At 35.8% G+C, this 10,918-nt stretch overlaps 1 protein-coding gene across 4 annotated transcripts in view; it reads left to right on the top strand.

Annotated features, from left to right (window-relative positions):
• Window positions 1–352: 352 nt before the first annotated feature.
• Window positions 353–10,918, top strand: part of LOC131146750 (single-strand DNA endonuclease 1) — a 46,716-nt gene continuing 36,150 nt past the window's right edge. For 2 of the 4 annotated variants that reach the window (XM_058096519.1, XM_058096518.1), the window contains exons 1-7: window positions 353–494; window positions 632–789; window positions 6,640–6,701; window positions 6,838–6,965; window positions 9,800–9,851; window positions 9,966–10,038; window positions 10,126–10,199. In XM_058096519.1, coding sequence (XP_057952502.1) covers window positions 427–494; window positions 632–789; window positions 6,640–6,701; window positions 6,838–6,965; window positions 9,800–9,851; window positions 9,966–10,038; window positions 10,126–10,199 — 615 coding nt within the window. In that variant the 5' untranslated portion in view covers window positions 353–426. The remainder of the gene's footprint in view (window positions 495–631; window positions 790–6,639; window positions 6,702–6,837; window positions 6,966–9,799; window positions 9,852–9,965; window positions 10,039–10,125; window positions 10,200–10,918) is intronic. The other 2 variants (XM_058096521.1, XM_058096520.1) reach the window with 1 other exon arrangement.

Genomic DNA, 10,918 nt, shown 5'->3' with positions numbered 1-10,918 from the left:
AATGGTAATGGAGATGTGTCCTGAGGTCAGGTTGACCGAACGTCCAACTAATGCACGGAAGCCGTGTTCGCATCCGAACTTTGTCTTGATCAGCAAGATCTGGGGGCGGAGGACGCTGATCCATAGATTTGGTGCCGTACCAGGAGGTCCGAAGGGCTGGTTGGTGGCTGGAGTTCCTATGTAATAAAAAAACAAAAACAGAAATATAAGTTATATTAATACCTTTTTTCCAATCTAAATTATACATTTCTAATATGAAAAACCTAAATCCTAGCAAATGCATAGAGGTAGGAAACGACGCCGTTTCCTATCCGACGCACCCCATATGGCAGAACGATAAATTTCGGGTTTCAAATTTTGCAAGCTTCGCCTTCTCTGCTCTCCCTCTCTCTCTCTCTCCTGATTTCTGATGAGAGATAGGAAGATATGGGGGTCAAGAATCTGTGGGATATCATAGAGTCTTGCAAGAAAACTCACCCACTTCACCATCTCCAGTGAGTTTCCCACTCCCATTATTTCCCCTTCTTCAATTTGACATTTCAATTGCTTTCTCTCGCCATATCATTGAATTATTTTTATTATTTCATCAGAACACTAATTTTTTTGTCTTGCTTTTGAATTGGGGTGCTAGGAACAAGAGGGTGTGCGTAGATCTCTCATGTTGGATGATTCAACTTCAAAATGCCGGCAAATCGCATTCCTCCATTAAGGACAAGGTGTATCTTAAGAATCTGTTCCACCGTCTTAGAGCTCTCATTGCCTTGAATTGTAGCCTTATATTTGTTACAGGTTTGGGATCTTTTTCCGTCCCATTTTCCTTCCATTGTATGATTTTTTTTTACTACTTGTTTGTTTTTTTGTTTCTTAAGCTGAAATTGTGAATGTGTTTCAAATTTCTTTGGCAATCATTAATGGGTTAGATTGGCGTGAGCAGAAGCTTTGATGTCATGTCTTCAGTGGGGTGAATTTTAACAGCTTGCGAAAGGAAAAACAAGTGTCATCATCGTAAAAAATGAGACTGTACAGTTCTTTTAGTAATGCATAACATGGAATAAACAACGAATGGACATTTCCAAAATTTACTGCAGAAATTTCTATCCATATCTTATTCAATGTTGGACGAACAACAGAAATTTGTAAGAATAACATTCTTGTAAGTTATTATGTTCTTGCACAATTTCTGTTCTGTTTCTACTCTCTTCTATTCTGTGAGCCAAACATAACTAAGTGAAAGACATATACCATTTTGGGATAAATGCAGAGCGATTATCCTTCCAGATTGTGCAGTATTTCTGTAGATTTTTTGATGGGTTTTCTTTGGGTAACTAAGAAACAATATTTCCAAAAAGTAAAAGTTGAAAGGTGGATGATGCCGTTAAAAGATAAACAATGAACATATCTGCAGTAAGTTAGGCATAGCACTTGAAGATAAGATAATGGAAGGGGCAGCTGAGATGGTTTGGACTCCTACAACGTAGGCCAAATAGTGCATAGAAGGAGTGAGCTAGTTATTGTGGGTGACAGTAGAAGGGGTAGCGTAGACTTAAAAAAACTTAGAATGAGATTGTGGCTAAGGATTTAACAGTTTTCAAATTATCAGAGGAGATTGCCAAGATTGTGTAAATTGGCAAAAAAGGATTCATGTAGTTAACCCCACTTAGTGAGACTTAAAGTTTGGTTTGGTTTGGTTTTTAGTTGTATGTGTATGAAGGTTTGATCTGCACGTGAAACGTTGGACTTGTGACTTATCAATCTTGAAAAAAAATTAAAATCTAACTGCGAATATTCACGAGTGTTGAAACTTGAAACTAGACAACATATTAGGGACAAAGGAAAAATGGATGACAATTTTTTATTCTCAGTTCTCATGCATTTTTTTTTTGAGGTTTTTGCTTATGTAGAACACTAAGCTTGGCTGGATGAAAACAAAAGGATAATTTGACATTTTTAGGACTCCTAGACATAGAGTCACAAACGTAAGGACTGTGTAGGTTAAGCATGAATTTAGGGCTGTAATTGAGTTCAACTGAGCTTTAACATGCAGGCTTGGCTCATTTTCTAGATAAGTTCTAGAACTGAGCTCGAGATTGGCTCATTAATTAAATGAGTAGAGTCAACCTTGTTGTCTTTTGGCATATTTACTACATAGACCTAAAACAAACATAAATGAGCCAGGTTTAATCTTAGCCAAATTTCTATCATTTATTACTCATTAATGTAATTAAACAAAACAACTTGATTTATTTGCAACCATTGGTCTAGTTTTTTATTTTTGTTTTCTTGTTTAAGGAGAAATCTTAAAGGAATAGTATTTAGTAAATATATGTGCTTTGTGATGATTTCAGAGGGTTTTTGATTAATGGTAATGTTGCTCCTTTGTGACTGGTTGTTCACAAGTCTGAGTCCAAAGAAATAGCCTCTGTGTAAAAGCAGGATAAGGCTGCATACACTGAGGTAGCCCTCCTCCTACACTCTCAAAGCAGGAAGCCTTGTAGCCCGGGGACTCTCTTTTTTTGTGATGGATTTAGAGAAGATATTAAAAATATATATGCAATTGAAAATGAGTTATAAGTTGAGCGTCAAATTTTGACCTATATACATACAAGCTCATGAACTTAACGAGTTAACTCACAAGCCCATCAAACAAGGCTATTATTAAGCTTATAAATGAGCTAACTTGTGAGCTAGTTAAATGATCTAGCTCGTGAGCTTGGTGAGGGGATTATGATGTAGTCGATTGCTTGTTTGGTTTTCAACCTTCAAATCTAAGCTCAAGCTTTGCTCATTTATCTTGATGAACTAGTTCAAATGAGCTATTATAGAGCAAAATCCCAATTCCCAAGTAGCTGGCAAATGGCTTGGTTCGGTTGCCCATAATTGTAGATATGTGTTTGTGAATTACTGAATTTACTATGTTAATTAGTTTTGTGTGTGTGCGCGTGTGCTTGAGTGTAAGAATTATGAAAAAAGGAGTCAGCATAAATAAACTAATCAGTTGTATAATTTTTTTTTCCAAAAATGGGTGTAGCACTTGTTCTTCGTTATTTTGAAACGAAGTGCATGAACAAAATTTGAGGGCAGAGGCATTATTGTGTGTTGTGCCAAGTGCCTAATAACTGCAATGATGGGGAAAAGTGTGTCCTAGAAAAATGCCCATGTATAAGTTTAGTGTTAGCTGTTCAATATGATATTTTTATTAGAAGTGATATTATAAATTTTGAGCTATTTGTCATAATAAATTTTGAGATATTTCTCTAGTTTATGTTTATAATTGGTGTTGCCCTTATCCGTAATGAGGTTGTGGATGTCTATCTAAAGGAGGGTAAAAGGGAAGTAATGTGAAAACTTGATATAGAGAAAGCATTTGATCATGTCAATTGGAACTTCACTCTTTATCTTCTTAGGAAAATGGGCTTTGGGGAGCTTTTTTGTAGTGTATTGCACAATGCAACAAAGCTCCAAGCTTCTCAATGCTTATAAATGGCTGCCCTTTTTACTTCTTTCACTCCTTGTGAGGCTTGAGACAAGGGGATCCCTTGTACCCTTTTCTGTTCATTTTGGTAATGGAGATGCTAAGCTGCATGCTGATGAAAGCTACTGAAGGAAGGATCTGTAGAAGTCTCAAGGTAGGAAAAGTGGAAGGCTTACAAAAGTTTTCCATCTCCTCTTTGCTGATGATACAATCATTTTTTCTGCAAAGATGATCCCCTTCAAATCCTCAACCTTCTATGCATTATGTTAGGATTGAGGTTGTCTCAGGCTTGAAAGTGAACCTTGGTAAAAGTGAGCTCATTCCAATCGGAGAGAACACAGGGAGGACCTTCCTTGCTGGTCTTTTGGGTTGTAAGAGGGGATCCTTTTCCATTAGCTACCTTGGTCTCCCTCTTGAAGCCAAATTCAAAGACAAAGGAGTTTGGGACCCTATTATGAGAAGTTTGGAAGGAGATTGCCTGGTTGGAAAGAAATTTCTTATCAAAAGGTGGCACACTCACCTTCATCAGGAAGCACTTTGACTAACCTTCCAGTCCATTTCATGTCCTTCCTTCCCTAACAGGCCTCAGTTGTTAGGAGATTGGAGGGAATATAAAGAAGATTTCTCTGGGGAAGCTTAGGGGAGGAGTTTAAATATCACCTTTTTAGATGGGGAGTAGTTAAACAATCCATATGTTTGGGAGGTCTGTGGCTGAAACTCCCTCCTCATTTTCAACAAAGCCCTCCTTGGGTAATGTTTGCGGAGATTCATGAAGGAGAAACACCACTTTTGATGGGAAATTATACCTTCTAAATATGGGCTGAGGCATAATGGTTATTAATAGTAGAGGACCCTATGGAGTGGGAGTTTGGAAATTCATCAAGAAAGGTTGGGATTATTATTATTATTTTTTCCAATATATGAGATTTCAAGTGGGGGATGGGGCCAATGTTTACTTTTGGCATGATGTGTGGCGTGACAACAGTAATCTTAGAGCTGCCTTTCCTTTCATGTATAGTTTGTCTTGTGACAAAGATGCCCTCATTAATCATCATCTCCAAGTCACTGATCAGGGGATTTTCTGGATTGTTCCTTTTACTAGGAATGTGGCAGATTGGGTACTTCATGCACTCTCTTAATCTCTATAGTTTCCAATACCAAGACATCCCTAAGGAACCAAAATGGGCTTTAGACAAAAATGGTGTCCTCACTGTTGGATCTCTCTACAACAAGCTCTCTTCAATGGGAACAAATTGCAAAAACTCCTCTTGGATTCATCTTTGGAGGACCCTTCAAGGGTTGCCTTTTTTGTTTGGGAGTCTACACCTGTAATATTTTAACCCTAGGCAAGCTACACAAAGGGGGCTTACAGTTACAAATAGAATAATAGATGTTTTATTTGTATGGCTGATGCTGAATGGGTTAACCACATTCTTCTTTGCTGCCCTTGGATAAGGAGTTTGTGGAGCATGGCTTTGTATTTGACTGGATATCAATGAATTACTGCAAATTCCGTGGGAGAGAAGATTTGTGCTTGGAAAAGCATTGGAGACACCAAGAAGAAGTGAAATGCTTTGAATCTCATTCCTATCACTATCTTTTGGTGTGCTTGGAGAGAAATAAATAAGAGAGCCTTCAAAGATACAGCTATGCTGCTTCAGATTTGCAAAGAGTGGTGGATTGCTATTGTTTCCAGCTGGCATAGTGGGCACATTGTGAATGATCATAATGTAATTCTTGCTGTTTGTGGCACTCTACAGAGTACAGAGTGGTTGGCATTTTGTACTACAGGGTTGAATCCCCTTGATGCCGAGCTAATAAAAGTTTATCTTTACCGATCAAAAAAATTTATTGAGCTTCTTGGTTGGGACATTGATACTTGTGTTTATAATTGACATACTGTTGATAAGGCTCATTCCAAGTATGTTTGACATTACTGATATAAAGACACATTGTACATATAAAATCACGAGTTGAAGATGACTGCTCTTTTGCAACAAGAAAAATATGGTGGATTGATGAGATGAGAAATGGGCTATTTGCTTGGAAAGTGGTGGGGGAAAGTGGAAAAGAATGCCTTATCTATTCTCCCATCCCTCTTGAATGTGAATCCTAGTGATGTAGCTTACTAGCTTAGATCATTATTATTGATGAATGTTCATGTCAAACAATAAAGAAAGGGCGTCCCGGGACCACAAGGCTCCCTGCTTTGCAATGGTAGGGGGATGGTCGTCACAGTGTATGCAGCCTTTCCCCTAATCAGCTCAATTATTTTCCTTCTCTGGGGACACCTCTTTGCATAATGCCCCTTTTGATTGCAGATGTAACATTGATGATCCTTTGGATCTTTCCTGTGCTTCTTTGTTCTCAGATATTTCCTGCGTTTCTCCTTGTCTTTGGATTTTCTGGATTTTTTGGGAACTTTTGTGCAGAGAGGCTGTTTTCTTGGACTCAAACCTGTGACCAACAGGTCGCAAAGGAGCAACCTTATTGTTGATCTGAGCTCCTCCCTCCATGTGGCAGAACTTTTTTTTTTTTTTCACTAAAAAATATTTTTATGTAGATTCAAATTGATTTGCATAATGGAAATCAGTGCTTGGAATGGTATATGTGACATGCATGTCTGACACAGATGCATAGATGTGACAAGCAGAGCTGAAATATGATAGGTGACTCTGTTACATGGTACAAAACATTTACGGCTATGACTGACTGAAAAAGACAACAACCACACTCCATGAAACCAGAAATCATGCATAAATTTTATATTTGTAGTATTAATAATGTCTTGGCTCTTTGTTCAGCAGTTATGCCAAGAGAACTCTTGCCTTTAATATGATGTTAATTGTGTTTGATTTATTTATGATATTATGATATTTTTTTTGTTCTAGTATTAAATTTCAGCTTTCTAGACTTGGTAAGAGTTTTTTGCTGGAAAAAATAATTACTAATACATGGTAGACATGAATATGTGTGAAAATATCAGAAGACAATGAGAGTGTCATTCATTATGCTGCTTTTTTTGTTGGCATGCTTCTAAAGAATATTCTGGTAATTCTATTAAAACATGTATTTTCCTTAATAATGATTTATAGTAGTTTTTAGATATATTTTTATTTGCTATACGAAAAACTTCTAAATTTCTAATAATCTTTCTGGACTGGCAGATGGGTCCATTCCTGCAGTCAAAGTATCTACTTACAGACGGCGCTTAAATTCAGGATTTGAGGTAGGGCTTTTTCTGTGGCATCTAATTTCTCTACCTGCCAAAACACACCTTGTGCTCCTTTTACCTCTCCTATCATTTTTCTTTTTCACTTGAAAGATTTTTCCCATACCAACTGCAGCTACTTGATCTATGCCAGGTTAGTCGAGATGAAATGATTTCAAACAAGGTATCCTCTCTCAGAAGGAACACAGGATCTGAATTCTCATGTATGATAAAGGAGGCAAAAGCCCTTGGCGAGACCCTTGGGATCCCTTGCTTAGACGGGTGATCATGAGTATTGTTCTAGAATTTTGAAATTTTATGTCTTCTATAAATAATTATTTTAGAATTAATATTAAAACTTGTTGGTATTAATTTTCCCTTCATGATATTTGTCAATGTTCCAACTTCCATGTAGTTTAGTACGTTGGAAAGTGGCAAACCCTACCTTGCTCCTTTAATGATGACCACATTTGAGAAAATTTAAAATGCATATTTTGATTTTCTGCGTTTAACATTGAGATGTAATTTTTTTTTTTAAGGGTTTATACTTAATAGATAACATTGCTATACAAAAGCCTAGGTACCTTTGAAACAAATTTCGCATCATAAGCCTATATGCATTAATCATAAGCTTATATGCATAGCAACCAAGAAATTCTAAAAAAAATTACAAAAAATAACCTCAAAGTAATAAGAAAACTATAAATTAACCCCCAAAGTAATTAAATATCAAAATAAAACTCCAAAACAACTAAAATATCCAAAACAAGCACAAATTAACTAAACTTCCTGAACTATCAGATTTTTTAAACCAAGTAGAATACCATATTTCTAAATGTTTTAGTATGCTTGCCTAGAGTATCCATAGGTGGTTCTCCATAACCCTTTGGCATAGGTTGATTCAAGGTAAATTTGGCTTGCAAGAGAATTGGTGGTCAGAGCTACTCATGCAAGTCACTGGGGTTTCATTTTGCAGACTTTTTCTTTGTTTTTCCTTTTCATTAGTTATAAAGTGGGTGATGGTTCTTGGGTTTGTTTTTTCAGAGGATCTTTGGGTGGGAGATGTCTCTTTTTCTACTCTTTTTCCTCGTCTTTTTTAGCTCCTTTGGTTCATATGCTCTAATTTCTTCGTTTATGTTGATTTAAGGCAATTCTGTTTCTTAGGATCTTTTCATTTTCGGAGGAACCTTAATGCTGGGTGATGGACTAGCTTTCATGTTTGTTTTCTTTGTTGGATGCTGTTTGTCCTGACATGAGGATCTTTGGGCAATGTGTATAGGCCTTGGACGGCTTGAGGGCTTTTTCTTGCAGATATTTTTTGATCATTTGATTGATCTTCCAGGTCTTTTTCTCTTCATAATTGTATTTGGAAGGGAAAAGTCTCCTCGTTAAGGCATTTATATTGTTAGCAGTCCTTAGTACAGGTGACTCCTACAATTAATGCAGAATAGGACGCCCCGTAAGGTTTCACGTCTGATGTTTGTTCATTGTGTTTGATAGTTTGGAGACTAATTCCCACTCTTCTTCTTTTCTTCTCTTCTTCTTCTTCTTTGCTTGGGTTAGTGTAACAGATTATTTGTTTTATTTTATTTTTTAAAATTTTTTTGAAGAGAGTTGGATTCTATAGAATAGATAGAGGCTTGTTTGTTTGCTTCTTTCAAAGGCTTTGGTGGAAGTGTGTGCTTTTTTGTTGTTTTGTGGGGGATTTGAGAGGAAAGGAATGGACAAATTTTTAAAAGAAGGTTTTTGACTCTATCATTGCTCTGGGATAGAATTTGGTTTTTGTTTTCTGTTTGGGATTTTTTCTGCTGATTTCTTTGAGGGGACTTGCTTTTTGATTTTGGTGACACTGACAAGCTTTACTGATTTGATGTTTCATGTTTTTTCTTTTTCCTTTTCTATGATCTTTTTATTTTTTTTTATTTGAAGAGGTTATGTTATCTTCCCACTCTATGCATTCTTCTGCCCCATAAATGCAATTTATTTATTTTTAATAAATTTTTTTTTGGGCAGCTTGAGTCCAAGAGATTGTGGCTGTGTACATAGCAAATTTGAGCAGGTTATGAGCCATCTGCATGTGGAAATCAGTAGAAGCAATGGAAATGCGGTGGCACTTAGGCCTCCCTTAAGAAAATAACCTTTGTTTTCACTGTCATTGCTAATAAATTTTCCAATGCTTGAAGGCAATGGAATAATTATTTATAAAACGTCCTTCAAAGTTACCTGTATTTCTTCTCCATCAGTGGGTAATACGTGGATATCTTGTTTACTTCTGCTCCATCAATAGAAGCACTGTACATGGATATCTTGTGAATGAACGGATAAAATCTGTTCTCCTATCCTCTCTCCTTTAAAACTTCTTGAAATTGAGAAATACTATGTTTTGACATTCTTGATTATGCTAATATAAAGTCCATCTTCAGTACCTTCTACCCTAATGCCTTAATTGTGCTAATCTAACGTCTATCTTTAGTACCTTCTTCCCTCATGTCACACAAAAAAATACATTTTTAAATTCTGCAGAATTTACCTAGATTTTCTTGGAAATATATATGTATATATATAATATTTATGGTAATTGCATGCAGAACAAATCAACTCAACAAAATATTAATCTCAATTACTTGTTGTCGGCTTTTATTGTGAGAACATATAGTTTCGATAATTTTTGTGAGTTTCTTAATTCATGAGCGGATTTTAGTATTTTACGCTTATGGCATGTTTAAACTTTTTGTTGGTCAAGGAACTTCTTGATGCTATAAATAGTTGAATATTATGATTCTTTTTTCATTGGTTAAGCAACTTCTTCATGCCCTCTGCAATTTTTCCAGGGGTTATTTGTTAGTTCACTGTAATTCTGGCATTAAGAGCATTTGGAGGAATGTGTTTAAATTAATTAAAACTCTGATGCAGTAAACTCTGAATTTGATAAGTGTGTTACTAATGTAAGAAACTGTGGCACCAAATTAATAAATAAGATTATATGTCGAGAAAGCATTCATATATAATGATTTTCTGGTCATATATTTGCATGATGAGAAACCCTGAACTAAATGCAAAACTGTTATTGTTGTCGCTTCTTGTTTTTTTTTTTTTTTTCGGCTGCCAAAATTCAGGATTGAGGAAGCTGAAGCACAGTGTGCACTGTTAGACTCAGAAGGATTATGTGTAAGTATAAATTTTTTTTTTTAAAAAAAAAAATGATTTTTGGAGGATTATCTTATATCTATCACAGATTAATGGTGGGCAGCCTTGCATTATTATTATTACTATAATTATCAGGATGGATGTTTCTCTTCAGATTCGGATGTCTTCCTTTTCGGTGCAAGGACAGTATATAGAGATATCTGCCTCGGTGAGTTGATGGGGTGTTTCTTGCATCCTGAATTGTTCTATGATTATTTCATGTATTAATATTGCTAACCATTTTCAAATGTGATAGGGGAAGGCGGTTATGTTACTTGTTATGAAATGGCAGATATAGAGAAAAAACTTGGGTTTGGGAAGAATTCACTGGTAATTTATTTCCTTACAACTAATTATTACACATATTGCTTTTTGCAGTGTACACTCACTATTCTTTTAAAGATATTTTCAATATGATGTGGCCTTGTGTCTGCTATGCGATGTTGTAACCAGTCTTCACATCTTCAACGCTTGAAAGTTAAGATTTTAACTTTTAGTTCATGTTATAGTGTGAAACAATTTCAACAGAAGATGGTTGGGGGATGGGATTTCCCTGGAAAATTCTAGTTTTTTACTGGCTTGAAGTGAGTGCTGGAAAATCTGTCTGTCAACTTTTGCCTTTGTAAAACCCTGCTGTTCTAAAGCACCATGTAGTAGTATTTGTTATCATATATTATATATACATATTATCAATATTATTGTAGATATGGAGACATTTTTGTCCCTCCTTTTCATCTCTCATTTGGTTCCACCTTTTCTTTTGAAATATATCCCTATAAAATCTTTTAAATTTGTAGATTTGACGATGATGCTTGGGGTGCATTTGGAAACACATTGATTTGTTTTGTTTCCCAGATTTTGCCTTGTTTCTATATTTCAGTTTTTTTTTTTTTTTTCAAACAGATGTGTAACATGGTTGCAAAGTCCTTTGGAAACACGTTTTTTGCATTTTTGGGAGTAGGGATATCTCTTTCCAAACATTTTTCGTGTAACCAACTTTTAAAAGAGTTGAAGTGAAAACAGAAACAATATCAAAGCATGAATAACTC

This window comes from Malania oleifera, chromosome 13 (genome assembly GCF_029873635.1).
Source record: "Malania oleifera isolate guangnan ecotype guangnan chromosome 13, ASM2987363v1, whole genome shotgun sequence".
Taxonomy (NCBI): domain Eukaryota; kingdom Viridiplantae; phylum Streptophyta; class Magnoliopsida; order Santalales; family Ximeniaceae; genus Malania; species Malania oleifera.
The sequence above is the reverse complement of the archived record's forward strand: the minus strand, read 5'-3'. Positions and strand labels throughout refer to the sequence as shown.